The sequence below is a fragment of the Pleurotus ostreatus genome (genome assembly GCF_014466165.1).
Source record: "Pleurotus ostreatus strain PC9 chromosome Unknown scaffold_3, whole genome shotgun sequence".
In the NCBI taxonomy this organism is placed as follows: Eukaryota; Fungi; Basidiomycota; class Agaricomycetes; order Agaricales; family Pleurotaceae; genus Pleurotus; species Pleurotus ostreatus.
This window is the reverse complement of record NW_023503158.1, coordinates 129,822-157,806: the sequence shown is the minus strand read 5'-3', so window position 1 is coordinate 157,806 and position 27,985 is coordinate 129,822. Positions and strand designations below refer to the sequence as shown.

The window sequence follows — 27,985 nt, the reverse complement described above, 5'->3', positions numbered from 1 at the left end:
ATCCATGCGCGAACATCGTCTGCCTTTTCACCACCAAAAATCAATTATATACATGGGAAGTAAGGCTCACCGGAATCACCTTCGCGAGCATCGTTGTATATTCTAGCCTAACAACCTTTTGCTTGTACGAGACTGGTCCATCTTCTGCTTTGACTAGCGCATCTTTGACGACGATGCAGAGGAATCCTGCGGAGAGGAAGACATTCACCTCATCAGCATGGTTCCCTGGGAGCACAACGGTTAGCCGTAGTGTCTTTGGAAGTAAATTCGTAGACGCTAGAATGAATAGCCTTGAGTGGGCGCTTGCTATATCTCGAGTACTATGATGAGGCGCACGTAGGTACGTGGACACTTCGTTCGCGTTCGACGGGTAGATTTTGCGGAGGCTTATGTGTATTCTTGTGTCTTCTAGTCTCCACGTTTGAACTGGTGCTATTCTCGTCGCTGTTGATCTCCACCTTGCTGCCCTCGACGCGTACATGACCCGGGAGGGACGGCGTAGATGACGTACTCCCTTAGCGACGCCAGCATGATGTCGGAAGGATTGCCCTTGGTGACCTTGTGTGATTTCTGGTTCTCCTTCTTTGCTCTAGCGAAACGAAAATATCCTTTCATTGACTACAGATATTATCAGTGATGGTCGTCATGAGAGGACCTATATCAGGAGTTCTTACCGTCTTGACATCCGAGTTTAATGTCCACTGTCGCTTCCAGGTGTCGTACACTGGTGCCAGTTGGCTCTCATTCGAATTCGGGGCTGTCGCATCGTACGCGTCCACGTATTGTGACAAGAAAGTACGTTGCTCATGGGTCCAGCGCATATCTCTCAGTAGTGAAGTTGCCGACGGTCAGGGCTTCAGCTGGGTGACTAGTTGACTCCTGGCTGGCAAGTGAGCGTTGCTTGTCACGATTATTGGGGAAAAGGGGAAGTATATAGGGGGAATAGGGAATATTCCCAGGGTGCCAAGTGCTGGACTTGCAGCGTAACCGGCTCACGGTTTCACTTCCTTCCCGATGTCATTAGAACCATGTCCCCCGACCACAACCCAAAGCCTATCAACCTCCTTCGATACCATCGTCCAAAGATTAGCCTCAGCGATGTCAAACAAATTCCTCCTTTGAGCCAGCTCTCGAAACAGTTGAGTTTTTGCAGACTTAAACGGACAGTAGCTAACAATGCAACATCTCCCGCTCGGTTTTTCGTAGATGTCTACGGAACTTAGTTTCGTATCGATTGCCGAAGCCTAAATTTGCATTCCCTCGATCGCGTTGTGCCGCTGTGCTCGTTGCTCTATTTGTTGGCCGTCACGGGGACTTGTACGTGCTGCTGAGCAGAAGGTCGGCCACGCTCAGGTCGTATGCGGGGGATACGTCTTTGCCGGGTGGAAAGGTCGATCTAGGGGACAGGACGTTCGAAGACACTGCTGTGAGTTGCTGCAGGCCATCATCTTCTCGCTAAACGAACGCAAAACAGCGGCGCGAAGCATTCGAAGAGGTATGCAAGACGGTGACCCCTCGCGTTTTATTCACCCCCGTGCAATAGATTGGCCTACCGCGCGATCGAGCGAAAGTACCACTTCTCTGCGTCCTCGAGCCCTTCTTAGCTTCTGATCAACTTCTCGTAACTCCGTGAGTGAGTTTATCCCCGTGATAGTCAGCCTAACCCCCCGGACATGCAGAGTGGTTGTCCTCATCCTCGACAACACCCTTCGAGTGAGTGAATCTGCGCTAAAATCTGTCTCCACGATCCCAACTTTGTATCTAGCCAATCCTCAACAAGGCGGAAGTCGCGTCGCTGTTTTCCCATCCTCTGCACTCGTTCCTTTCGTCTAAATCCCCCTTTCCTCACGAACCCGAATCCTTCGAACTCTCTTCTCCCCACGCATCTGACGCAGAGGGCTATCACACATCTTTCGACATCGAATGGACTGGGAGCGGTGTGAACGAAGGGTACGCCCAAAGATACGTCCGCATCCACAGCTTCTTGACAGGTAGAGAGGCTGGCGGGACGAAGCCCGTCTTCGGCCTTACTGCGTATGTCACTACGTCCCACTCTGGCACACTCTCCTTAACCCTACGACAGCTGGATGCTCATTCACGCTGCTGCCATCGGATATAATCAACGCCCGTCGTTCGAGTTGAACCCACCATCTGGCGCGCCGAGTACGGAAGCGCGAATAGCATATGCCATGCTCACAGGAGCGGCTTTGCAAGAATCCTGTCGACTCGAAGGCATCAAAGTAGACCGCGCGTTCCTTTGGTCGATCGTCGAAAAGAATCGTGTCAAGAGACGCGCCGACCAGAAGGAAGACAGAAGAATAAGTACGAGTAGCATCCGAGAGGGGTTTTTGCGACATGGACTAATGAAGGAAGGACACCCACCTCGGTGGAAGAGCAAGTTATAACATTTATGAATATTCATATGTCGCTTAAGAGCATAAATTGACCGAATACAATACACAGATGCGCTATTTGTTACACGTTGAATCCGCTGAGCACGCGACGCAGCCAGGCTACGTGTACACCCTAAGGGAAGCAAAATCGAAGAAGGCATTACTGAAACTTCCTGGGTTCTTGTTGACGAAGTCTAGAATTTATTTATTCAGAAAAGCCACAAATGACACCGCGGTCAAAGGCACAACGTTGGGGGGGACTCACCAACACAACCCGAAGGGCATCCCGATGATGAATAGGCCGAACCCGCCCAGTCTCCACCTAACGAAGAAAAAGCAGTCAAGGAGAGAAACTCTCCGAGGTAGGTGTACACTCACAGAACGTCAGGTTAATGATAATATTGTGCGCTTTGAAATGGGACGCGATATCGCATTGCGTATTCGGGAAATACGCGGAAGGAGTACCCTGACGAAACGTCAATTCAGGACCCCCACTAAGCCCAGCGCTGACCGAGTACATACCCAAGAGCCAGTGTTGACGACAGTCTGTCCGTTCTTCACATCTGCCGGTACGTTCCCTGCATTTCTGGGCCAGAACCACGCCTTGATAAAGGTGCTTGTTCGTTCCACAGCGAACCTGCGAGCGCAAATATCGCAAACGGCGATTATTGATTATTGTGGCATGGTAATATCGGGGACGTACCATCCTCCGCCGTTGCTGTTGAAGGCAGGGCCGTAGCTTCGCGAGTCGGTCATCTTCACGCCGCATCCGGCATTGCTGTTGACCGCAACGTTGCAATCATTCTGCGCGGGCGTCCTATGTAATATGTAATAGTAAGCGCCATCTGTCTTATAGGGCCGTCGAGTTACTCACCCAGTCTGGGAACGCGAAGCCGGCATCGAGCATCCTGGGTGCGTATTCCATGTAAGCCTATCGTCGCCGACACTTGTACACGCTCACTCACCAGCGCTTGTATGTAGAGTAACTTGGTTTGGACCTTTGTCATTGACGCCTTCAAGGACATCTACTTCTCCCTTCAAGAGATTTCAGTGTTTTCAAATAGGTAGAGACAATTAGACGCTTCTTACTCCATTGGGCCAGTTAGGACCGTTTTCCCATACCTGAAAGGATGGATAAGGTCTGCTCCTCAATGACACGCTAAGCCTCCACCTACCGCTGGCCAAGTTCCGCATCCTTGGGGCATATGACGAATGTTATAGCTGCGAAGGGATATATTCTTAGATACCAGCGGGGAACGAACGGGTCGTATAAGTATGGTGACTTACACCGATACGTGGGTAGTGTACGTCTTCTTGGACTGGATACGCACGGAATTCCGTCCGGGACCATTGGGGTCGAGCACTGTCTTGGAATCGGCACGCAAGATGAAGGTATCGCCCGCAGCGTAGGTGAGATTCAACCTCTGCGCCGTACTGGCATCAACGTAGTTCCTGATAAGGCGAGTTCATCATCAGCATTAACGTCCGGAATGCGACAAGTGACTGGCACTGACACTCTTCCATGTGTAGGATCCGATATAGCCTGGAAATTGAAAGTCGTCAAGAAGGCGGTGCCCAGGATGTTGTCGACGAGATTGTAGGTTGCCGCAAGTGCAAAACGAGCAGGGAGAGCGAGGATCAGGAGATTCAAAAACTTCATGGTGAGCTGGGGGGGCTGAGGACCTACTGACAATGCACGCAGTGTGCCATCGTCTTATGTATTCCACCGTCGTCTGCTATTTTTACGACACCGGCGCAAGCGAGGAGTTTGTATCCATCGTGGCGAACAATTTCGGCATCGCTCTCAGCTTCAACGGGGTCTCGTGCGTAGCAGTAGCATGCGGTCCGAGGTGCTGCTTATTGGAAATCCTGCCTTCCAGCAACACTGTGAACATGGCGCCCGACCCCTCAAAACGGATAAGTGAGTGGCATATCTCTAATGCACGGATGAATGTACACATGGAGAGCGTGCTAATAATACGCCTTTTGAATTCCTCAGACGCATCTGGCAAACGCATGATGGTTCGGAAGATTGACGAGGACATGCCAAGCTTCGTGTCGCTGCAACGCGAAAAGCCAGGAGGCCCAAAGGACGCGCGATATTCCTTGTGGAGCTGAAGAAAGATTAAGGGGGACACGGTACGTCGCTGGCACCAGCACTCGCAGCCAATGAATGCACCGGGGCACATTTTCGCCAAGGGAGCAACTCGATAGCAAGCCTCGGGCAAGACACTTTACATGAAGCTGGAGTCACGTCAGCCAAGAGCGACGGTGCCTGCATATACATGCGCTGGCATCGACTATGCAGAGAAACATGGATTAGGAAACATACACCGGCCCATCGTACGTACAGCCGGCAACAAGGCTGACCATCGGCCATTTCGGAAACATGGGAGTCGTCTTCCCGGTATTTCAGCCTCGTGCACTCGAGAAGAAGCGGAAAACGGATAAATGAACAGGTCAAATGGTAAGAAGCAACGACGTCGCGTCCGGCTCCGAGCACGATGAATGAGGCAAGAAGGATGGGTTATCGATTTATATCAGGATCGGATCAAACACAGAAAACGTTAGGGCATCTGTCAAACCCGGCGATGGGTCGAAGGAAGAGGAGACAGGATAAGAGAACTCGCACAAGAAGTCATGATTCAGAGGATTTGGGGCTACCGTAGTCATAATTTTAGACAACACAGCAAGTACTCATGAAACGGGACTTGGTTTATAACTCCTAAACACCGTAATCTAGTAAACTGAATAGTCGGAAAGTTTATGTACAAGATCAAACCAGAAGCCAGCTGCGCGGCAGGCCTCCAAAACGTACTTGACGCTGTGACTGAATCCAGCGGAAAAATCACACGAAATCTGCTTTACTCTAGGAAATGGTACCTCTACCTTCCGTGTGTAAACGTCCCGATCCCCGTGCTCTGTCTTGAAGAACGTCTCCAGGGCAGTGAAGAGCGAGTGCACGACCCCGTTGCCGAGAACAAGTCTCGAGAGTCTCGGAAAAGCAGCAGGGAAGACGTCCATCCAGAACGCGTACGACAAAGTCAAATATGGCGGCACGTCAAAGTGAAGCACTGTGACATGGCCGAGAGGCAGGTGCTTCATGACGCCGGCGACGCAATGTTCGAGGGCTGCTAGGTCGTCTTCTTCGCTGGTCTGGAGCAGGATGTCGATGTGGACCTCTTCCCAGGGATCTTCGAGCGAAGGAAGGTAACCAAACACCTGTAGATATCGTACAGCTTTATCTTGAAAGGGTCCGAAGGTACATTCGGGGCGACGCGGGTCCGACTAGAGAAGGCCTGGAAGAGAGCCTCCGAGCCACCTTTCCTCCCGAGACTTGTGGTGGACAGCTTGAGTTTCATATATACCGGCGAAGACTTGACGTATCGCAAAAACGCGAGACACGCGATTAACGCGTCTTCGCAAATGAATTCCCGCAAATGCGGAAGAATGACTACATCGTGCCTTGGCTTGCATTGTACATCGGACGGAAGAGAGTGCCAGAGTGCCAGTTTTTGGAGAGATCCCATGCTCTGGGGGATATCGATGAACACTGTGTACGATGGGCGGTTCTCGGCGTCCAAAGACAAGGTCGTGAGGTTGTAGAACAGGAACGAATGGTGACTCCAATCCAGCTGAAACCCTTGGAGGCGAAGTTTGCGCAATCGCGACGAATGCACCCCACCAAAGATTTTTTTTGGCAAGAAATACGACGCTGATATAGGTCCTACGGAAAGATCGAACGATTCAAGCAGAGGCGCGCTTGAGCAGAGCTGGGCTTGCAGGATGTGCCAATCACGCATACGCGGTCGGCTGCTGAACGACGCGAAGCGATGGAATTGACGATAAAGCTTCCATGAGGCGTTGCTCGTTGTCAATGCGTTAAGCTCGAGGTAGAGTATCAGCGGGGCGCGCGCAGCCCGAAGGAGCGATAGCTCCAGAACTTCCTCAGGATAGTGAGCGTCGATTACGGACCATAGAACCGGGTTACTGAGCACGAGATTCCTCCAGCTTTTGCAGACGAGGCTCAATGTGTGGGCAATGTCGAATGTCGGCGTGCGGTGCTCCTCTTCTTCGTCTTCGAATTCCAAGACGACTTGTTGGAAGATGAGTTGGAGAAGTTCGAGGGGGAGGTGGTGGATGCGGAGGGGTCGTGGGGGGCGGGGGCCTGCACGACCTGATAGTAACGGGAAGTAGCTGAAAATCAGAGATTGGTGCATCTCGATGCTGGGGCTTTATGATAAGTAGTCTGTAAATCGCGTCGCGTCGCAAAAAGTCCAAGGCGCTTTCATTCTTCGTGAAGACTGTGTGACGCCACACGGCATATCCCGATCGTACTTCAAGCTTCAAGCTTCAATATCATCGCATTGTTGTGCGTACGTCTTTAACTCATACACATACATAAAGAGTTTTGGTTCCGTCGTCCGCGTCACACTCATAGCGTACAACAAGTGAATTTAAATTATATAAACTTTATCTTGAACGACCGTGTCACTACTGGTGTTCTAGACTTGGATTCAATATGAATGGTCGACATCTTCCTTGGGTCGAGGGAAGGTGCATAGAATGCACGATACTTCGTAGCGTAGAGATAGAATGCCTATCGGCGACGCTCTCGAAAGACAGCATTGAGAGGACTTTCCCGTCTTGTGAAGTTCGTGACGCGGGTGGGTTTGCGTCGAAGCTGGAAGAGGGCCTCGAAGCCAGTCCATTTGCAACACTGAGCGATCATTGACAACGGGAAGAGGTGGCACTTGTGTAGCAAATCCATGGACGTTGTGCGGGGGCTGAGAAGACTTCTGAGGATGTATGTGGATGGAGCCGAGGGTACGTTGCACGCCGGCGCTTAGTGATGCTCAAGAAAGCATTGAGGGAACTCTCGAGTCCCGTCCTGTGAAGCTGGTAGGTAGGTTTGCGTCGAAGTAGGTAGCGAACCCATCGACGTAGTGGGGGACTGGGAGGACTTTCGAGGATGTAGATGAGGGCGCGCCGGAGCCAGCAGTGCCATTATTGCCAGCAGTACTATGACTGAATCGTGGTCATCCTTGATGAAGCACAGGGTACGCACGGGAGGTTTGGAGGGAGTGAATAATTCCTTCCCAACAACAGTCAATATTCTTCACGCAGTGTCTCCACCACGCTACCGAGTATAGAAGGATGGTGTTGGTTGGGCGAAGGGAGGTTGACTGCCTTGACGTCGCCTCGCGCACCGTGCGTAAATTGCCTACGCCATCTGCAGCAGACTCAATAACGGCCCCTGAGGTCCCCGCGCTCCCATCCGAGTCTCAGGACCGAGTCTTCAATCGGGACCATAAGGTCAATATACGACAGCGGAGGGGATAGAGCATGTGCTGGCGTCATCGGGTCCTTCCATTAGCGTCCAACGAGGGTTACTCGTCGGAGGCCTCAGTGCATTTGTTGGATGGGGTGGGTCGAGTGCCTTCATGAAGCGTATTGTAACATCAGAATGCAGGAGCGATATGTCCGGTCGTAAGGTGCGGAAGGTAGTAGTAGTTTGGATGAATCCAGAAGTCCGATGGAGAGGTGAAGAGAGTAGACTACCTCGGGTAGAGCTCTAGAGTGCGAGCGTCTTCGATTGCAAAGCTGCGGCGGATGAAGCTTGTCAGGTGGATGATTGTGGATGAGGATGAGGGTGTGAAGATGGCGCCTAGGATGTCGATCCACGAGCCTGCAACTGATATGATGACGAGGGATAGGGAGAATGAAGCTTCCTCTGAGGACGCCTTAATAAGAGAGGAGGAAGAGGGGGGAAGAAAATCGCTCACGGTTTGTTGGATCAGCAGCGCTCAGGCTCCAGAGCTCCAACACCTAGTGGGCTGGCTCGGTCTCTTTCTCTTGCAATTCCATTGAGGAGTCACACAACGTCACTCCTGTCCCGAAACGTCGCATTGCCCCTGGATTTTCAGGAACAAAACCCTCGACGCGTGCGCGTGAGCAGTGATCGTCGTGACTCCGATTTGCCCACCAACAACCACCATGGCCACAGACGAATTAGCAGAAATCGAAGGAATCAAGCCGAACATATGGCTCAACGACGGCGAAGAAAAGGAAGTCGGCTCTCAGACCAGGTGCGCTCAACCTCAACCACGACATGGACTCTGAACAGCGTTAACGGACTACTACTCGTCCTATAGCAAATCGGTGTACAAGTGCAAGAGAACGTTCGACCATTACTACTGGTTCGTTTTTGCATCAACACGTCCGTATTTGGCTGATACACGCGTTATTCTAGTACTTGCCCGGTATGTGTCCCCCCTGTCCAGCCATAGTCGTCTCTCACATTCCACCTCGCACCGTGAAGGCGTGGAGAAATCAGGTTCGTTGCCCCGTTCTGAACTCCACAAGACGTATCTAATCGCTTTCCGCTAGTCTCGCGTTCCCGTGAATGCTCGTTCGTGTAAACACCTCAAGTCATTGCTGGGGGACAGCTACGAAGAGGCCCGCATTAGACTCAAGAATCCTGACGCGCCCCCACCTAAGGGCAAACCTGCTTCCAAGGCTAAAAAGCCTGCTTCGACCTCCAAGTCCTCCGCGAGCAACTCGAAGGCCGCGCAGAAGCCTGCTTCCAAACGCAAGCGCGCTGTCGAGGATGATGTCGAAGAAGAGGACGCCGAGGAGGATAAACAGCCCGTCAAGAAACGCACCCGCAGTAAACCTGAATCGACGGCGTCGAATGCTACGACTAAAGATGCTGCTAAAGTAGCGTCCTCAAAGGAAGAAGACGACGTCAAGATGGATGCCATTCAAGAAGAAGTTAAAGGAGGTGACGGTGACGACGCGGCGGAAGACGAACTTGCGTCAATCAACGGCGTTAAACCCAAGATCCTCATGGCTGACGGCGAGGAAAAGGAGGTCAGCTCCTTGACTAGGTTGGTTTCCTCGGTACCATCGGCGCGGGTTGGAGTTCTCATCGGTGGTTAGCAACTCCAAGTACAAAATCAAACGAACCTGGGATCATTACTACTGGTGCGTCTATCTTTCCAACTCAGTATCGCCGCGTAATTAAGATCTGCTTCAAGCTCATGCCCCGTAAGTGCGTTCCTCTCACGGAGGGCGAGTATGGTTGATCAATGGTATTAACACCACCAGGCTTGGCGAAATCAGGTAATGTTATATCCTCCGAGCCTCGCTCACCGTGTTCTCACTTTCTCTCGTAGGGCGGCATGCCCGTGAATGCGCGGACGTGCAAGCACCTTAAGGAGCTCCTAGGCGATAAATATGAGATAGCTCGCCTCAAATACAAGAACCCCGACGGGCCTGACCCAACTGGCAAGAGCAAGCCAGCGTCCAAGGCCAAGGCGGCGAAAGGTAAACAGCGCGCCAAAGCTGACGACGATGCCGAAGACGACGATGACGAGGCTGGGGACGGCAATGGTGGTGGGGCAAAGAACATCCCCGAGCTGCTCCTTGCCGTCAAGTGGGATCTTGAAACTGGCCCAGACCCCACCGGTTGGTGGATTTCAGAGAAGTTGGATGGGGTTCGGTAGGTCTTGTCTCCCTTTCCCTCTTTCTCCGCGGGAGCGACAACGCTGATCATCCTCATTCGCTACTCGCTGATCGTGCCTCGAAATCAGCGCTTTTTATGACGGCACTAGGATGATTAGCCGGCTCGGCAATCCATTTACGCCACCTGCGTGGTTCTTGGATGGTAGTTGTCAAGATCTACCTCTCGGCAATCGTGCTGCTGTCTGACCACTATCTTCCAGCTCTGCCGAAGGACGTCACCCTAGATGGGGAATTGTTCGGTGGGCGAGGTGAATTTCAGTCCACCGTATCGGTTGTGAAGACCATCAATTCGCCTCATTGGAAGGGTATCTCTTTTCAAGTAAGTGCTCCGAGCACTGCCGTCCACGGTTTCTCAATTATCGCCGCACTCGTGTGTTGTTATCGTATACAGGTATTCGACGTGCCTTCAAAGGCCGACCTGCCGTTCGAGGAACGGCTTTCATACCTCGAGGCCACGTTTGGCGAGAACGGTACCCATGCCTCCAAGCATGTGGTAGTGGTTGCCCATGACGAAGCCAAAGATCGTGAACACGTCTTAGAAAAACTCAAAGAAATCGAGGGCTTAGGAGGTGAAGGGCTGATGCTCCGTAAGCCTCGGAGTCCATACGAGGGTAGGCGGTCAAACACCCTGCTGAAAATCAAGGTCAGCAGCTCGTTCTCGAGCACTACGCGAGAACCTTTCAGATGTCCCCCGACCCTTCTTAATTGCTCCTATTGATCCTTTCGCTTCGTGCAGACGTTCTATGATGCGGAGGCCATCGTTACCGGCTACGAGCCCGGTAAAGGGCGGAACAAGGGCGTGGCTGGCGCACTTAAGTGCAAGATGGCGTCGGGAAAGGTCGGTGCTCCCGAATTGATTGATCGATAATGCCAAGTTTGCTGACATTGACGTCTCCAAATCTTCCACCATCTCCAGACGTTTAGTGTAGGGACCGGCTTGAGCGATAAGCAGCGTCGGGATCCGCCTAAGATTGGAGCAATCATCACGTACCGCTTCTTCGAGCTCACGAGAGACGGCGTACCTAGGTCAGTTCAGTTCTGCTGTGACGCTTTGCCGGTCTGTGAGCTTTGGAATCTGCAGATTTCCTTCGTATATTGGTGAGGCGGTCGATAAGGACGAACCCAAGGATGCCGAGATCTCGAAAGGAGGGAAATTTGGTGCGGACAAAGATGCGGGAGATTGACTGTAGATTCTTTCATCTGGACCCCTCATTGGCCTCACTGGAGATTGGTCAACAAGAACATCCACCGGACATGAGCACCGTGACTCCATATTCTTATTGATCAACATATTTTGATACATCGAATGCGAGGTGCATACGTAGTATACATAAACTTCTATAATATTTACAGGCTCAGGTGTGTGGTTACTGCTGGCTCCGTAGCAAGCTGGATTATACATCGTTTGGCAACGAATCCCGTGGGCCGTACTATTTTGTAGTTGTGGGGAAGAAAGACGAGTGCCTTATTTTCGCTTTTCCCCTAAGCGGCCTCCTAGCCCTACGCCAAGCAAGAACGACATCCTCATACTAGCACCAACGTAAACAAACCCAATGCTCCCCCACAGCATCGCATTCCACTCCCAGACATGCCAGAACGCCTGTAATCCCAGCGGTGACATCGTGAGAAGGTGCCCAAAGTCCGCGATGAGAAGGCAAAAGAGAAGACGGCGCCAGGTAGCGATCGACGATGTGGATGAGAGGACGAGATGTTCGTTTAGGGCGAATAGTAGGTAAAGATTGGCTAGCTGCCAGAGCGACATCATCTGGGCCACCCCGAGTGGCTCCCGCACTTCAGCTGATCGACGCTGCGCTGGCGTCAGAGAAAGGTCCGCGAGGTAGTGCTCGGGGACGAGCGCGGCGTAGAGGGCACCCGCTACGGCAGAGAGCGGCTCGATGTATATGAAGAATAGGCGGTAGAACGCTGGGATACGAGGTGTTCTCATGTTAGTTTGGAAGCTGTGTTTGTGGGAAAGGCTGTCACACAGCGCTAAGCACCCCACAGAACATCACGTTGTTCGCTGTATCCGTAGATGGATAGAGGCTGCACCTCAACGAGCCTTAGGACGAACATCTTATGCTACTTGCTACTGTCAGTCGGTCTTACTCGGGACAATACGCTCGACGCTCGAGTTCAAGACTATGACGAATCGGAAATCCATTACTTACTTCCTTGGATATAACTCCAGTCTGGATATTTTATAGATATGGCCGTGCATCTCGTCGTGCGTATTGCCAATAGCGTGGGTGGACATGAGTAATCCTTCCGCCTCGAGGCCGGGGTGCGAACATCATGGCATCCAACAATCTGAGACCAGCACCACTCATGCGGGCAGCGCCCAGGACAGGCTCCTAGAACCAGCCACTCGTACGATTTTTTCAAGCACGTGACGCGCGCTAAGGCGCGATGTAAACAAGTACATCGTCAAGCGAGCTTGAAACTCTCGACAGAGCGGCTGGCAAAATATGTCGCCGAGACCTCCGAATCTCTTCCCATGCCTCTCGTCTGGAGTGACATCAGTTGATGTTTATTTGCTTATTTAATTAAACTTCCCACAATCAATAAAACCTGAAGTAGTAATTTTACTGAGACCGAAATTAATTAAATTATATGGTACATGTCCGACTCGCGACGCGTCTGGAGTATCGAAGCCGTACGCGAGCTCACGTCGAGGTACTTTAACAAGCGGGCATGCTTGTTTCAAATCCAAGTAGCAATGGCCATCTACTGTGACCGGAAAGACGTCGTTGCCTGCGCACCAACAGGGTCTGGAAAGACTCTGTCCTTCTGGATTCCTCTGATCATGGCGCAGGCGGATGGATTGAAGAAGATTATGATCGTCGTTACTCCGTTGAACTTGCTAGGCCAGCAGAATGTGAACGAGCTGGCATTAGCTCATATCCGAGCTGTGTCAGTCAATAGCGAGAACAATTCAGCTTCATTATGGAAGGTGAGGGATTTATTACTTACTATTTTCTCATTTGACTTTGATGACAGCTCGACAACTTCACTCTTGCATTGGTCTATCACCAACTCGCTCGCATGTCGAGCGTACAACGTTGACAGCCTCGGATGTCGTCGCATTGCTGCAAGGATTGCTGGGAAATGCTCCTGCATGTCATCGAGGACCTGGTGCCTGTGGTGCGCGGCACTGTTCAGAAGTGACAATAATAGTTGTCCTGGCGTTGCACGAAGGTTTGTTAGTGCATTTAGCGCAGTGTTTATCTGGGAAGTTGTCAAAGACATCAATAATACACTACTACTGTTTCTCGACCATATTATAAAGATAACAATAGCTCGCCAGCAGAAGTACCCTAATAGAGCTAGGAGAGGCTAGGAGGCATATGCTAACAACGCGTGATTTATCCCAACAAGGACATAAACTGTCTGCCGTAGTCTGCCGAGGCATAGCTGTCACAAGTGACTCAGGTTCTCGGCAAAGGGCATGGGAAGAGATTCGGAGGTCTCGGCGACATATTTTGCCAGCCGCTCTGTCGAGAGTTTCAAGCTCGCTTGACGATGTACTTGTTTACATCGCGCCTTAGCGCGCGTCACGTGCTTGAAAAAATCGTACGAGTGGCTGGTTCTAGGAGCCTGCGCCCAGGAGTGCCACAGACTGGATGGTTCCACGTGGAAATATCGAGTAACCCACTAGTAGTATAGTAGTAGCGGAGATATTGATCACGGTGGTCGACATACTGCGGGGGTTTGCAGCGCTAGCTACGCTCTTCGAGTCGGGGTCTTTACGAAAAGTGGAGTAGCATGGATCGCTGCCGGCTCACAATATTGGTTTGGTATGTACGACAAACTGCAGGTTGGATGCCGGGGCCCTGTATTCCGAGAGAGAAGCACGAAACCCGCTGGACGCTGGGCGAGCAGATATCGGACTCGACGGCGAATCTTCCAAATTTCGGTGTTTCAAGGCAGAGCGGTTGCTTGGCACCTTTAAGCTTTACTTCATTTTCGCTGCAAACTTCGAGGCCTGGCCCTGTACATACGTGATTAGCTAATTCCATCGGTCATTCCCGATTTCCCTCCTGGTCTTCATCTGCAACTTTTTCGTTGACACCGGACTGCACAAGCTTCCACCCTATCGGCCTACTTGGACAGCCGCAGCGCATAGGACGGATATTCGAAACTGGCCCTGCTGCCTCTGTGCTATATCCTCAACTTCGCGCCTTGTTCTCCCGTTCGGTTTCGTAAATCAGAAGGAACCACTTCTTTGTCTCCATCTACGCTTCTACGGAATCAGGCATCCTGTATGGCGAGTTCTGTGAGACATCGGCCTGTTTCTGGTCCCTCCCCGCTCGCGTCGCCCACTCGAAGTCGGCCTGACCATCTGATCGGCCGATCAGACAAAATTAGGAAGCTCAACCGGTGCGGTAATGTGGCAAGGAACTGGGGCGACGATGGATTCCTATCGCGACCTCTTTATATCGTGATGGCTCCCATGCTCCTTTCCCAAGAGCAGGCAAGAAGATGCCCCAGGCTCGAGATTCGAGAACGAACGCATGCTTGGCGGTCGAAACTTGCACCATGCCGTGCTTTGCAATTCGATGTTCCCCTTACACTCCACCGGCCGATATCTTTGCTCCTTCGAGCCCGGAGCCGGCCTTTCTACTTGGAAGCCTCGCACCCATTAGGCCTTGACGGAACGAACTTATTGACCTTCAGAGCCGGGTTGATGTCCAATGGACTCCCGATCTTGAAGATCGCTTGGGCGCTGGTCAGGGCCCTGCTCAGGATTTTCCTTCGTTCTTGCGGCTTTGAACATTCGTATGCATACTCTATTATGGCGGGGCTCCTGGACGAACGGATCGATAAGCTTGCTGGATAGGAACGAGAAACTGGTATCGTTGATGAACTGCTGTGAATACTCCTACTCGCTAAGATTACTGATTCGAGTGCCCGTCATTCTTAGAACCCGCATTATGAAATCCAACAGATCCAACGGTCTGCAAGCGTCTGGTCGCTGCGCGCATCAAGTCTTCTAGGTTGAACTTGGGCATGCTGCGGCGTCATAGATCTGCCAAACCAACGGTATTTGTCATATATCTGTGGCGTCGATGGTGGAAATGATACTGCATGCAAGAACATAGAATCCCAGAAGTTTGGATAGCTACCGTGGGCGCTCGGTCGTGCATTCGAAGTGGATTCGCCGGCAAGCGAAATCAAGTATGATTGGATGGCCGAGGGACACTCCCATATCTCTGTCTCTGTCGGAATGTTCAACTCTCCATTGCATGCTACGATAAGATATTGCTTCTTTGCCTTATCAGCAACGAGCTGTTGCTGACTACTTACGTCCCTCGTCATCAGATATCTATAGCGTCCGGTCATTCAACAAGACTCCCTGATAATTCCAGCCCAACTCAACGGAAGATATTTCCAGCTCGTCAACGAAATTCCAACTATTTTTGATATTATTCGCCGGTGAAACTAACGATTCTCGACAAGGCTTACTGACCGCAGCTCCCGACCGAGGCCGAATCCTCGAATGATTTCTAAGGACGTGGCACTAATGAGGTGCTCATTATACCTTTTGGCTAGTCCTTTCTTCCAGCTTGCCAGCTTTGATATTTGATGCAGAACCCCGTATGTCCTATCCTAGTCTTGTACCAAGGTTGCGTATGGTGCACAATCAGCAACGCGTGGGTATTGAATTGCTCCAGTTATGCACGAGGCATCGTAGGCGCTTCGCCATCAGTAATACCCTCTCGGCAGTCACTAACGTTATTCGACGCATTGGGCGGCATGGCCGTAAGCTCGGCAACCGCGTCAAACTTGATGGCTCCGAAGACAAATAACATAGACTTGTATTCAGTGGGTCCGCGACTTTTATGACATACGGAGTACTTCTTGATGATCTATCTCCTGTAAAAGCCATTTAGGATGACAGGCCTGTGGACAGAAGGCGGGATGACCTATCTGTTTAAACGTAGCACACTCAGCCGTTATCGAAAGTAGACAGTTTCAGCCAGGATATCTCGGAGCGTCAAGTCAACGTCAGAAGTCTGTTATACGAAGGATGATTCTGTCAAGTTCTGTATTCCAAGGCGCTCATTCCGCCCGCGGCGCGACACGGGCATGATGTACACTGCATGACGTACATGGACAGCACATCACTTCTAATGGTCCATGGGGATCTTTGTATACTCACAGGCCTCAGGATGTCGTGAAGGGAACCCTACACGACGTCATTATCATTATAAGGGCGTGTTTCCGTCGAATCAGTCCTCCCGAGCCCTTTTTAGGGAACTTATGTTTTGCATTCGCATGCGAGAGATCAACAATGCGCCATGCAGAGGAAGGAATGGAGTAGAATATGAGGTACGAATACTTCTTGGGTCTTCACGGCTTTGATCTCCGCGATGTAATTTCAACCTAGGATTCTTGGCTCTGTGGGTTGGCATAGATTAGATTCATATTATCAGATTACATTTAGCTTTCGACACAAAACAAAACCAATGAACTTCTATCAGACGTAGCTTCTCATCCTCAAGACGAGCCCTATATTAAATAAAGGTACTGGGGAAAGAAGCAATGTTCGTGGACCACGCTTGGGGCAAAACATTTCGGCAGAGCCCTCTCAAGCGAGGCGAATGAAATTAGGTCGAAAGAGCCGAATCGAGTCAAGCCCCTCACCTCTGATCACTGCGAACCGGCTCCCAGAGGCGAAGTGATGCTTCTGTGCCGACTGGTCCTTCAGCAGGCCATTATGCGGGAAGGCGAAGTGGAAGTTTTCCAGGAGCGTCAATCCGAGTGGTCGGCACCGTCCCCATCAAAGACTCTCCATCAAAGACGACCCAAGGGAGCAAAAAAAGTAACAGACCAATAGGTACTCGAGCGGTCGCCTGGATTCGGGGGACGCCTACCGACACGGACGAAGGAAGAGTACATCACAGGCAAGTCGAGACCAAATGCTGCGCTACGGAAGTGTGAAGGAGACTTGGCCGTAAACGCCACGGATTCTCGTGCGGTTGGGCCGTACTTACAACAGTGGAGGTCTAACCCTGTCTAAACGTTGGCCAGTCAGTTGGCGCCGGGGGACTAACAGGGGACTACAGCCTGCAGAATCCACACGATCAAACACCCCTTCAATAACGCCGACTGTAAGACTCCAACGTAACGTTGACTTCTACAACTTATCGTGCACATACCGATCTATCCGTAGAGGTCCACAGCCAGACGGAAAATCTACGAGAGCAGCCCTTCAAAGCTTCAAGACCCAACGAGCACGTAATGTCTACTTCAGGTGAGCGTTTACATGTCAGACGTACGTTCGAATTGCGGAGGTAGCGGCGACCTTGGTCCGCATACCAGTCACAAATCCTTTCAGCCCGAGTTCGCGATGGAGCGGACACCGATAACAGATAACCAGCTTCTCCATCGTTGACCTCTAGGCCTCGTATACATTCCCGTGGAGGTGGCAACTTTTCCCTACTCCGAACTGTAAAGCCACGCCTCGTATCGTCGGTGCGCAGTCCCAGTAAAAACACCGTATCGTCATATTCAACGCCGAATCTACCTGTAGACATTACTGTACACCACTAACACCAAATGGTACTACGATATGATCGCCCCAGTGATGCGACAACAGGTTGCGTCGTACCTCCGAGTCCGTAGTTGCCTTGTGTCAATTCCGTCAAGGCAGTACTGTTAGCAACGCTGAGACAAGCCTTTAGTCGTTTGTCGATGGCTGCGTAGCGCGCGATCAACCCGTTATATATTGGGTGCCCCACGCATGCGTTTCCAAGAATCACAGCAAAATCCCAGCGCGAATTCACTAGACGGCGCACTCATAGCATGTGCCGGCGCCTGCGGCAAGAGATGCCCTGAGCAGCTGCGAGCACCCTGCTAGGTGCTGAAGTTACTACCAGGGTGCGAATGCGATCTAGATCGACGCTACTGCGTCATTTCCACATGTATACTACTCTCCCTCCCTAGACCTATGTACTACTAGCGAATGCAAATACGGGCATCGGCCCTCCTTTGTTTCAAACCATATCCGGAGTTATTCAGCGTGTATACGGTCGTAAGGAAGAAGATTATCCATGACTTCCCTATCTAATTGTAAGTAAATTGGCACAGCATAGCACTCCTCCGTCGCTCGGTAATTTGCTGAAACCCGACGTCGACACACCAGCGCGCATTGTCCTCCATAATAGTAGCACCCAAGAACTCCCCAAGGACGCACATTTCTGATTTTGATCCCGTCATTGTCGGTCATCGGTTATGCTCGCTTAGGTCAGCTGCGGTGTTTGCTTCCGAACGAACCGATCCAGCGTCCATCTCCATCCATTGACTGGTTCAGTAACTTATCCGCAAAGATCTCGATAGTTGACTGAGAACGTTTCCACATCAATTCGCTTCAGTCGGGGATCTAATTGAGTTCTCTGTTGCGGTTGGCTTTCTCCACACTGGAAGCATAAAAGCCAATTGACTTTGACCATGGCTTCATACTACCTACCAACGTACTCACCTGTGTTGACCATTGCACTTCCTGATGCAAAATCAACCATTCTACGACGCCATGCTTGGTATTTCCTCTCAGCAACCTTCTCAGAGAGTGCGAGCCTCAGGAGGCGATTTTGGCCTCTTGCCAGTCACTCCTGGCGCGTCGAGCAGCACATTGCATGATATGGAATTGGCCTATGGTAAGCACCGTCCTGACAATCGCTCATTCTCACTTAACCTCACCTTTGCATGTCTAGGTACCGCATCTTACCCTGGATCAGGTCGAAACCAGCGATACCAAGATGCTTCGTCGCTCTCGAATAATATGTCTGAATACGACATGATGCACCTTCTGCAAAACGTTCCTCAAAGAACTACGTGCCGGTGCGGAGGATCAACAATGTCACCGCAGTATCCCGTCAATTCTACGTCGGCGATGGGACCTTCTCACTACAACTCGTTTATGCCTCCTAGCATGGATGCTGCAGCTATGGCAGCGACCCAAAGCGAGCGCGTTCACAACGCATACTACTCCTCAGGCGCCCCGTCGATTACGAATAAACCAGGTGCTCATGACGCCCAGTATTTCCTACCAGAATTTACCTCCGTCCAAGACGTACCTTTCGATGCTATGGACAACTGGAACGATATGAGCGCCGAGCTCATGGCGTCCATGAATCAATTTATTCCTCATGCCGGACTACCATCCCTCATGCCGCCCTCCCCATACTACGAAACATCCCCCGATACCTCTCCGTCACCTTCAGACTCCCCCAGATCAGATCACGAGTATTTCAACCGCCTTTACGACTCGTCAGAGCCCTCATCGTCCCACCGTTCCTCCCCAAAACCCTCTTCAGCCAAACAATGCTCACATTGTAGGGCGACGTCAACTCCTCTATGGCGACGAGAGCCGACCACTCTCAAACCGCTCTGCAACGCTTGTGGGCTATACCTTCAGCAGAGGAACAAACTACGGCCGCAAGAACTCATCGACGCAGATGATGACGAAGAGGGTCCTGTTGATCCATCTGGAGACATGTCAGGGCCTGAATGCAGCCATTGCCATACTCGGCAGACATCCGTTTGGAGGAGAAGTAAGACGGGAGCACAGCTCTGTAACGCCTGCGGGGTTTACTCGCGGCTAAGGGGCAAAGATAGGCCACTGTCCCTGAAGAGAAACAAGATCAAGCCTCGGTCCAAGCACCCCTCGAAATGATCGGATTGACTTATCTGCTTCCTTCTTTTCTTGGGATATGTTATGCTAGGTACAAAATCTCCTTTTGTACTATTGTACAGTTGTTGGACATTTAGATGTATACATAAACGATTGATCATTCTCATATCCCAACCATATAGAGTCATACTACGTGCAACACTATGTATTTTTTATCCATGAGATTTCCTAATAATATCAACCATCTTGTGTTCGAAGTACGTTTCTCTTCTTGCCGACCACCACCGAACAATCACTTCGTTGATGGTGATATATATATCCGAATGGGATCGCTTCTGTATAATCAAACCAACAAGTCGGAAGAATTGAATGGCACGTAACATACTTTCTTCAACGACCGACATCATTTACTCGCCTTAAGTGAGTTTTACACCGATTCATTTATTCTCTATGGCGAGCTGGAAGTTTGGGAGTCTCTTGGTATGCGCGGGATACATTTCAGCGCTGGAGCACTGATCCTTCCGCTTATCGTAGCTACTAGGAAGTCCTCGTCGATCATTCCCGTTTAAGCGATGTCGCGCACAAGCGAGTACGGTATATTCCATCAGTATATAGCTAAAAGCACTATATGGGCGGCCATGCTAATAAAGCAACGGGGGTGACCTCAGGAGTCAGATTACATTCGCCGCACTTACGAATGCAACGTGGTATTGACAAGAGTTTCTTTGCAAGCACTCTCTTACCACTGGCATCAACGCATCACTTCCCAATTCGATCTCAGCGGATAACTATGTGCCGAGTCGACTATTGCGCTTTGGCCCGTCTAATTGTCAGGAACTCATTGACCAACGACGCTTTGGTCTCAAAGCATGGTGGCTAATAACAAGACTTGTCTCAGTCGCCCAACATGAATGATAATCCGTATAAAGACGGAGGAGCAACGCAAAAACGCACCATCCTTTCATCATCGCAGAAGCGCCGCCTGTAAGTCCACGGCGTTGTATCAACTTTGTGGGGGGGACCATTGTCGCTGACCGTCAGCTGCTAGATAAACATCTTCAACAACATGTCAACCATATCCTACGGGTTACCGACACCATTACCGACGCCTGGCGTAACGCCACCCACTACCCCCAAGCCATGCCCATCACCCCCTCTCCCTATGCCCGAGACTGCCCCAACCCCAGTCTTCGTGCCCAGTTCGCTCCCCGGATCTCCTCGTTAGTGATTCGTGATCTTGAGACAATCAGTCTAGATACTCCATCGTTGCTGGGCCAACGGACTTTGTAGCATTACTGCACCATTCATACCCTCTGTTTCCGTACATGGCGGAAATCGAATCGTCTAACCACGTATGGGACCCTCGACGATCCGTTAAGTATGACTAGCATAATCCAAGTGTCTTCTTGAAGGATCTCAGTGATGCGCCGAGATGATTTTCTCATGAGATGCCCGAGAGCAAGTGGTGCATCTCAATGAATAGCTGAGTTGGAAAGAGTTGGTGATTAGTGAAACGGATTACACTCCACGTGCACCGCGTGGTTCCCTAGATGGCACGCAACTATTCGATACTCTTTGGTAATAACAATGGCAATACAGCGCTGCGGAAATTGCCTGGCTGTTGAGGTTTCATTCGCCATGTAGCTGGCAAGACCCAGACAGTGAGATGTACGATGCGAATTAGTCTACTATCACACCTATGCCCTGAAAAGATGATTTGGTCCGTAGAAGATGCGAAAGAGATCGACCGAACGCAGATGTCCGGAGTAAGGATGGTAACCTATCGTAATTGGTGCACAAAGGGGATAGAAATCCACGATTGCTGAAGGGCAGAAACGGGGGGTAAGTCGAGCAAGTAGTCCATTCGCTGCTTTGTCCATAGTAGTAAAGAACGAAAGGATTGTCCGAATTAATGGCGCTGGGGCGGACATCGCTGCTTGTTTGGGACAATGCAAATCACAACCCCTCAAGGTGGAAAGTCTACTCCCCATTTGTGTTGAGCGATCGGCGCATTCGGGTATGCAAGGTAAGAGACGTACCACAGCGGAAGACGGTGTATTTGCATGTTCGGCGTTCCAGGCACCGAGATCTCCAACGAAGAATATCTGGTTGTTTCGAATGTTGTACGCGAAGATGGTTGGAGGCTTGCTCCCATCGGGGTTGATGAATTGAGCTGTAACACAATGTTAAGCAAGCCCAGAGTACGCATGCTTCAACGACGATTAAATCACCTGTGATTTCCTTCGTTTCCCGGTCAAAGAACCAAATAGAAGACTCTACATACGCCGAGACTGTACTGCTGAGGATGGGCGGCGATCCGGGTGGAGCTGAAGGAATGCTTAATCTACGGCCAACCAGATAGGTGCCCTGCGGGCGCAGCAAAAGACCTACTCTGTGGAACATTGGTGAAGGCTATGGTGCTACATGGCGGAGGGTTAAAATTTACGCGCTATGGGAAAAGATTACCCGCACTTCGATCTCTGAGCGGCGAGGCTTCCAGGAGTTGATCCGGTCGAGACACCGGCATAGTGAGGCTTCTCGAAGTTGGGGTTCTAATTGGTGCATGGTCAGCACGAGGTCTAGGGCACACTCCTATCACAATTCATTTCAGGAGAACGTACCGTCACTAAAATATCGAAAGGACCATTCGTCCCAGGCGGAAGGGTGAAGGAAACATGAAGGTCTTCTTCTTCGCTCCCAAAGTTCACGCCATTGCTGGATGTCACGGCGTAAGAGAAAAAGAATGAGGGACGGGTGCATGAATGACTAACATTGGCGATACGCTTGCCCAATTCTTGAGGTATCCAACACTTCTGCCCTCACTGTTGCGCACTTGTATCATACCAGAGTACCTGGGTACACGAGTCCAGTGATTACTTGCCCTTGAACACATTGATTAACCTACGTATTCGGGGGAGAAGGCGGTTGTGGCGATACAGCACTCCGCTTGGCGCCTGAAAGCATACACCAATAAGTTGATTGAGAGCGTTCAATAAGCCCACTAACCATACGACCGAGTAGGCAGAAAACCTGGCAATATCGAGCGGAATCTCGGTGGCAACGGCGTCAGTCCTCGGGCCAACCGTTCGGCATTTGTTTCCTGCCTGGCGACAACAGTCGATATGCATACGAGGGCAAGAACGGTAGCAAATAGTAGTTGCATGGTGAAGAGGTTCGCGCGACCCAGCTTTGAGCTTCAACCTTCAGAAGGTCCTTTATACCCCCCTCGTGCAGCACCTCGGACGACTGGACTAGGGTGGCAATCTCGATTTCGTGCCTCAAGGCGTCCAGGTTCCTTGTTCGCCCTTTGAGGCGCACCTTTGACGTGATAGCTCTTCATTCTCAAGATAGAATGCGCAACTGTCCAGCAAGCTCTATGAGATGTCACAACTATCAGTGTTGAAAGACATGTGCGTCGTCTACGAGTGGAGAAAGTCGATATCATCAGCATACCATCAGCGTGGATAAAGCAAGAATACCACCAGACCTTCGGTGATTTGACCCCGTAGAGGGATACCCCCCCATCGATGCAGGTGAAATGACGCGAACATGGCATACAGCCAAGTCTACATGAGGCCCATGGATGAAAGCCTATACCGTTTCTAGCCCGAAGCCTGACAGCTCAAGGGGACATGAGCCCGTGTCAGAAGCCCAGAACTGCGAGGAGGCCAGATTGCTAATTGATAATGAATGGTGTACACGATATCGTTTGTCGTGGATCAGCTACATGTGGGACTTCGGTTATTCAAATGATTGAAGAGTGTATCGCGGTCGTCTGAGGGATGGAGCGAAGATAGAGATAAACATGGGCAAATAACAGCTCAAAACATTGGAAATAATGGCCTGTTACTCCGCAAGTATAACTTATGGTCAACCCGCACCCGAAGGAAACGCCTTCAAAGTTATACTTGGACGTAGTAGCCAGGATTTTCCAATTACGGAACGCGCCACCAATACAAATCTCTATTCATTAGTCCAGCGTTCAGTGTTCCCAGAGTTCGTGTTGCCCGGGAGACAGAATTCGGGCGAGGTTGTAGTGCAAGGTTTGAGTTTGCTACGCAATGGGGCGTAAGGCCTAGTGGCTTGTGGGCCGGTGCTTTCTTTTGAGTCGACATCTCCGTTTGTGCCGGACGAAGGTCACCGGTCACCAAGATGCCAGCCGGACAAAGAGGCAATAGGCCCGACTATTTTTGCGTTCAGCCGCTTGCTGTCAACATGTCGTACCAAGAACCATTCATCCCCACTTCATCCTCTCCCGTGCCTCAAAAGAAAGTGCGACAACGGCCGGATGGGTGGCCCGTGTGCTATTATTGTCGAAAAGTTCTGGATATCGAAAGGCTATATCAGCTTCGAGCGTCCATTCATCTTGTATACAGTCAGCATACCTTATACCCAGGGTAAGAAGGCCTACATTCATCAGATTGCTATTTCTATGCCGGTGGATTTTACAATTCCCTTCCGCATAAAGATTCAAAGCCAAGGGTTTTCGGCGCTGACGCTCATGGCGCTGAGCGCTGATCGATCATCCGTTCATTAGAAATCCTGAATTTGGAACTTGCTGAAAAACTGACGATGAGTACATAACGTCAGTCTATGCAGAGTGATCACCGGCTCACCGCCACATGGCCCTGGTATCAACGAACTGGTGCGAGAAGAGAGTCCAGGTGTTTACCACCGAAAGGAACTATGCAGGGGGCGAAGAAGCACAAGGGTTTGCCAACCGAAAGCTCAGTAGATGCTGTTAACCTGCCGTTCTACCAGAGCGCGTGTTACGAGCGTATCCTACATGGTATATTAGGCAAGCCCTCAAACGTACAGTGGGACAGGAACGGAGCACCGACAATCAGCACCCAGTCTGTATCAGAAACTGGCGCATCCAGGAGTTTAATGTTGCTGTGTATACTTGGCGCCAGGGTGAGTCGACGGGCATAAGCAGGGTTGACTTCGAGCGTGTAGCTGATAGTTGGATGGCCTTTTGTCGGCGCTCTTCGCACGTACTGGTCAACCGTCGTGTAATCTTACTGAGCGCACAGGGTGGAAATCTAAGCCGCATCAGCTCCCAATCGACCCCACTGTAGTGGCCGTTGGTACAAGCGTGCGGGGCTTCATGTTGTGCATTACGGCTGTCGATTTGTGATTATACATATATTCGTGCGAACGTAACTACCTCCACCATGGTAGAATGTTGATGATCGAATAAGGATGCTTAGAAAAGTCGCACAGGCTTCCCCATGGTAGTCTTGATATGGAGAGACTTTACGTTTTGCCAGTTCTTCTTGAGTAGGGAGACGAGGAAGTTGATACCTGGATAAATTGGAATAAGGATTAGAGACGCATCACGGGGCATAGGGAATAGGAAGGCAGGTGAGAAACAGGGAAAGAACATACTCATCATGACGTTAGTCAAGACCTGGTCATCCGTCATGTCGACATGGCCAACAGCGACACCCAAGCACAGGACCTTCTTGAGCTGGAACTTGATGGTCGAACGAACTTCGTTGAGCTTGGTAGCAAGGTCTTCACCGTGCGAGACGGGTGTTGGGAACTTGCCAGCTAGAGGGGGTAATGCAGCATGAGCAAGCGCACCGAACAGGAGCAAGACAAGCACACACCTTTGGACAGGCCGGGACCAAGCAAACGAGGGATTTGCTTGATGAGAGCTTCAGACGCAAGGAAAGCATCGTACTTCTTGGCGAGCTTCTTGACCAGCTTCTTGTTCTTGTTTAGCCTTGATAAAGAAGAGTACAATATGATGAGAAAGATGAATAATTGTCAGTAGTCAGGGTACGCACTTCTTCAAGTCATCGACGGACATATACTCAAGTTCAATCTGCTTAGCACGATCGATATCGTTGGCATCAGCAAGAATGCACATCGACATGCGCGGGCGGGGGACATTAGGGAGCCTATACACGATATCATATCAGCCACCGCCAATTTGTAGTCATATGTCACTCACTTGACGGTGCCCGAGAAACGCTTATCTCTCTGGGGGTCGTAGTTCTTGAGGCCGATTTGGAGTTCGATGGTCTCCACGAATTTGCGCTTTTTCTCGCCGTTGGCTTCGGCAAGGAGTTCCTTGATGGAGCCCCGCACACTTGACACTGAGAGCTTGCTTCCGCTCATGCTGGAATTTTTGGTTTGGTGGTGGTAAGTGGTGGCGCTTCCAGACCCGTATTCAGCAAGCATGCACGCCAGGGGCTTGGGAAAGGATTAGTCAGAACTATACAGAACTCGAATTATCTTATCTTATCAGAAGTTTGAAGTTCTGAGCTGATCTCAATAGCAGTTCTAGATGTGACCTTCGTGTATTTTTGCGATCGTCGAGGTGTACGCTTCGTCCTCTGATGGTCGATATTTATCAGACATACACGCACTCTCTTTCGCCCCTCGGATTCGAGGACGCTGGCGATCACAGTCATTCTGAAGTCCTGGCTACAGTGTACCAGAGCTCATGGGTATCAGGTCGTTAACGCCAAAATGGTAGCAGAAGAACCTCCTCCGGGCCGCATCCATGTTCCTGAAGTTCATGTACGTCGATACCGCTGACCCTCCCTCTCTCATTCACCTTAGGGCATGTGATCCAATCGCATATCGACCGAGGATCAACATCGCTCGGCCTCTTGTATCTGTTCAAGTCTGTGATGACGCCAACCTGACCTAGGGGATATGCGGAATAGGTCTTGCGAAAGCATCAAGCAGCCATCGCGGAGAGTTAGTTGCGTATAGGAGTTACGCCTATACGCAACTGTCTTTACCTCTGACGTACTCGGAAACCAGTTCACTTTTCGCTTAAGGCCGACAAATTCTTGCAACGAACCAAATTAAAGCTTGCCGAGTCTCGCTCAGGGTGTCTGGGGAAACTGGCCTACGACCCCTCGGTGTTTAACCGGCTACGGGCTATGATATGTTTGTTTTGATGGAGATATGTTCGCATGATCTCATCTTTGTATCGTGTCAAAACCCAACTCGCAAGCCCGTTGCCTTTCCGCAGTACCGCCGTCTTCAAGCCGACTTATCGCGTTCGGGGGCACGAGTCGCTAACTACTGACCGTAGAACTATGAGCCCCGTCGAGGTGTGGCGTTACAATTTTTGAAGTCCCATCGCTAGGCTAATAGCAACAACGCTTCCTGTCATGTCGCCAACTCATTTAATAAACGAAGCGAGGTTATGCGCCGAGTTTCAGGCAAACGGATCACAATGCCCCTACGTGACATTATTATAGCTCACCGGGTTTGAGAGTATTTTTGGAGGTAAGTGGCGATCATTCATATGTCCTACAGGAAGTCTGCTCCACGTAATTCTAGAGTATGCAGGTTAGTAGCAGTGAGGGAATAAAGAAAACAGTCCCCGACTTCGCAGCTTTGTACTCCCAACGGTGGAAAAAAATACGATATTCTTGCTTGCTTTGTGAAAATCCGTTGCGTTACTTACTGCAGTATGGTCGATGTGTGACGTAGCCCAGTGGGCCTCGCAATATGTTGTGATTCGGTCAGGTTTACGATTTCACAAACTCCACCCCGTCTCCTAATTACGCCCGGCGTAGGACATTATACATGGATGGGAACAGGCTTGCTCAACATGGTGTAGTGCAGCTGCGTGATACGACGTAGATCGCCAGAGCTAATGTTTGCGTCGTTTTCAATGCTGGAGGATGGCTTAGTATCAGCCACGTCATCCAGAAGAGCCATCGGGCCGCCACTCTATTAGTGCTCACCGTGCTTGGAAGATAGTAATTGTTTGATTTTGTGCAGGAGCAGCACGGATGCGGAATTTCAGTGACCTTGTTATTATGAATTGCCCAGCTACCATGCCAGTCACCTGTACACGTCCTGACTTCAGTAATCTAACTTAGGAGAGCGATATCGATCCTGACCAAATCAGAGTCATCTATGCCCTGGTTTGGCACTTCAATCAAGTCCTTCCATTCTACCTGGATGTGCGTAGCAGCGGAGGCCGATGATATAATCCTCTCCTTCAGACCGTCCCTAGAGACCTCCTCGCCATTGATGGTAATCCGTATGTTCGAAGCAAAGACTGCATCAAAACCAGCACTAAAGTCTTCTAACCCGGTTGGACCACCTTCATTCTGAAGCAATGAGATGTCGTAGATCTTTGAAAATCTATCTTGAAGCCAAGGGATTAGATTGGACATGGTGGTCGCACTGTGAGTTGTCAAGAGCGGCTTCGATAGGCTATGGGAGATTTAGTATACACGTTCTGGCGCCCGTTTACTTCCGAACGACGACGACGACGACGACGATGTCGACTACTATCGGCACTATCGTTCCTACGCCATCACGCTCAAATCATCTTATCGCTCGACCCCCATCGCGATTTGAGATTGTTGGAAAGTCTGTCTTTCTTGCTGGCAGCACGGAACCCAATATCGCTCCAGATTGGCAATCACAAATCTCTTCTCTTCTCTCA

General features: G+C 50.7%; 11 protein-coding genes across 11 annotated transcripts; 4 read left to right on the top strand and 7 right to left on the bottom strand.

The window, feature by feature from the left end:
- Positions 1 to 432: 432 nt before the first annotated feature.
- Positions 433 to 821, bottom strand: PC9H_004480 (uncharacterized protein; the record flags this gene model as incomplete). The annotated part of the gene is made up of 2 exons (XM_036774064.1): positions 433 to 618; positions 675 to 821. 2 exons carry the CDS (start codon positions 819 to 821, stop codon positions 433 to 435), a joined length of 333 nt encoding a protein of 110 aa, XP_036632566.1.
- A 207-nt stretch (positions 822 to 1,028) lies between these two features.
- Positions 1,029 to 2,405, top strand: PC9H_004479 (uncharacterized protein; the record flags this gene model as incomplete). The annotated part of the gene is made up of 7 exons (XM_036774063.1): positions 1,029 to 1,138; positions 1,207 to 1,426; positions 1,475 to 1,495; positions 1,544 to 1,629; positions 1,680 to 1,713; positions 1,766 to 2,034; positions 2,084 to 2,405. 7 exons carry the CDS (start codon positions 1,029 to 1,031, stop codon positions 2,403 to 2,405), a joined length of 1,062 nt encoding a protein of 353 aa, XP_036632565.1.
- Positions 2,406 to 2,513: 108 nt separating this feature from the next.
- On the bottom strand, positions 2,514 to 4,053 carry PC9H_004478 (uncharacterized protein; the record flags this gene model as incomplete). Its single annotated transcript, XM_036774062.1, has 11 exons — positions 2,514 to 2,587; positions 2,659 to 2,715; positions 2,772 to 2,859; positions 2,916 to 3,030; positions 3,097 to 3,210; positions 3,268 to 3,301; positions 3,359 to 3,428; positions 3,483 to 3,515; positions 3,569 to 3,614; positions 3,681 to 3,845; positions 3,908 to 4,053. 11 exons carry the CDS (start codon positions 4,051 to 4,053, stop codon positions 2,514 to 2,516), a joined length of 942 nt encoding a protein of 313 aa, XP_036632564.1.
- A 1,065-nt stretch (positions 4,054 to 5,118) lies between these two features.
- PC9H_004477 (uncharacterized protein) lies at positions 5,119 to 6,613 on the bottom strand (the record flags this gene model as incomplete). The annotated part of the gene is made up of 3 exons (XM_036774061.1): positions 5,119 to 5,140; positions 5,212 to 5,615; positions 5,660 to 6,613. The coding sequence occupies 3 exons, from the start codon at positions 6,611 to 6,613 to the stop codon at positions 5,119 to 5,121; spliced, it is 1,380 nt and encodes a 459-aa protein (XP_036632563.1).
- A 1,777-nt stretch (positions 6,614 to 8,390) lies between these two features.
- On the top strand, positions 8,391 to 11,104 carry PC9H_004476 (uncharacterized protein; the record flags this gene model as incomplete). Its single annotated transcript, XM_036774060.1, has 15 exons — positions 8,391 to 8,482; positions 8,549 to 8,593; positions 8,647 to 8,656; positions 8,716 to 8,730; positions 8,784 to 9,283; positions 9,336 to 9,380; positions 9,434 to 9,443; positions 9,504 to 9,518; positions 9,572 to 9,897; positions 9,989 to 10,062; positions 10,121 to 10,239; positions 10,312 to 10,563; positions 10,657 to 10,758; positions 10,837 to 10,946; positions 11,002 to 11,104. The coding sequence occupies 15 exons, from the start codon at positions 8,391 to 8,393 to the stop codon at positions 11,102 to 11,104; spliced, it is 1,818 nt and encodes a 605-aa protein (XP_036632562.1).
- Positions 11,105 to 11,385: 281 nt separating this feature from the next.
- On the bottom strand, positions 11,386 to 11,865 carry PC9H_004475 (uncharacterized protein; the record flags this gene model as incomplete). Its single annotated transcript, XM_036774059.1, has 1 exon — positions 11,386 to 11,865. One exon carries the CDS (start codon positions 11,863 to 11,865, stop codon positions 11,386 to 11,388), a length of 480 nt encoding a protein of 159 aa, XP_036632561.1.
- Positions 11,866 to 12,636: 771 nt separating this feature from the next.
- Positions 12,637 to 12,983, top strand: PC9H_004474 (uncharacterized protein; the record flags this gene model as incomplete). The annotated part of the gene is made up of 2 exons (XM_036774058.1): positions 12,637 to 12,870; positions 12,918 to 12,983. The coding sequence occupies 2 exons, from the start codon at positions 12,637 to 12,639 to the stop codon at positions 12,981 to 12,983; spliced, it is 300 nt and encodes a 99-aa protein (XP_036632560.1).
- A 5,443-nt stretch (positions 12,984 to 18,426) lies between these two features.
- PC9H_004473 (uncharacterized protein) lies at positions 18,427 to 19,596 on the top strand (the record flags this gene model as incomplete). Its single annotated transcript, XM_036774057.1, has 2 exons — positions 18,427 to 18,577; positions 18,635 to 19,596. The coding sequence occupies 2 exons, from the start codon at positions 18,427 to 18,429 to the stop codon at positions 19,594 to 19,596; spliced, it is 1,113 nt and encodes a 370-aa protein (XP_036632559.1).
- Positions 19,597 to 21,510: 1,914 nt separating this feature from the next.
- On the bottom strand, positions 21,511 to 22,717 carry PC9H_004472 (uncharacterized protein; the record flags this gene model as incomplete). Its single annotated transcript, XM_036774056.1, has 9 exons — positions 21,511 to 21,534; positions 21,594 to 21,727; positions 21,786 to 21,881; positions 21,946 to 21,974; positions 22,027 to 22,106; positions 22,176 to 22,269; positions 22,326 to 22,406; positions 22,460 to 22,508; positions 22,561 to 22,717. The coding sequence occupies 9 exons, from the start codon at positions 22,715 to 22,717 to the stop codon at positions 21,511 to 21,513; spliced, it is 744 nt and encodes a 247-aa protein (XP_036632558.1).
- Positions 22,718 to 24,760: 2,043 nt separating this feature from the next.
- On the bottom strand, positions 24,761 to 25,680 carry PC9H_004471 (uncharacterized protein; the record flags this gene model as incomplete). Its single annotated transcript, XM_036774055.1, has 5 exons — positions 24,761 to 24,858; positions 24,943 to 25,107; positions 25,167 to 25,282; positions 25,347 to 25,460; positions 25,514 to 25,680. The coding sequence occupies 5 exons, from the start codon at positions 25,678 to 25,680 to the stop codon at positions 24,761 to 24,763; spliced, it is 660 nt and encodes a 219-aa protein (XP_036632557.1).
- A 1,425-nt stretch (positions 25,681 to 27,105) lies between these two features.
- PC9H_004470 (uncharacterized protein) lies at positions 27,106 to 27,710 on the bottom strand (the record flags this gene model as incomplete). Its single annotated transcript, XM_036774054.1, has 3 exons — positions 27,106 to 27,202; positions 27,273 to 27,376; positions 27,432 to 27,710. 3 exons carry the CDS (start codon positions 27,708 to 27,710, stop codon positions 27,106 to 27,108), a joined length of 480 nt encoding a protein of 159 aa, XP_036632556.1.
- Positions 27,711 to 27,985: the final 275 nt, after the last annotated feature.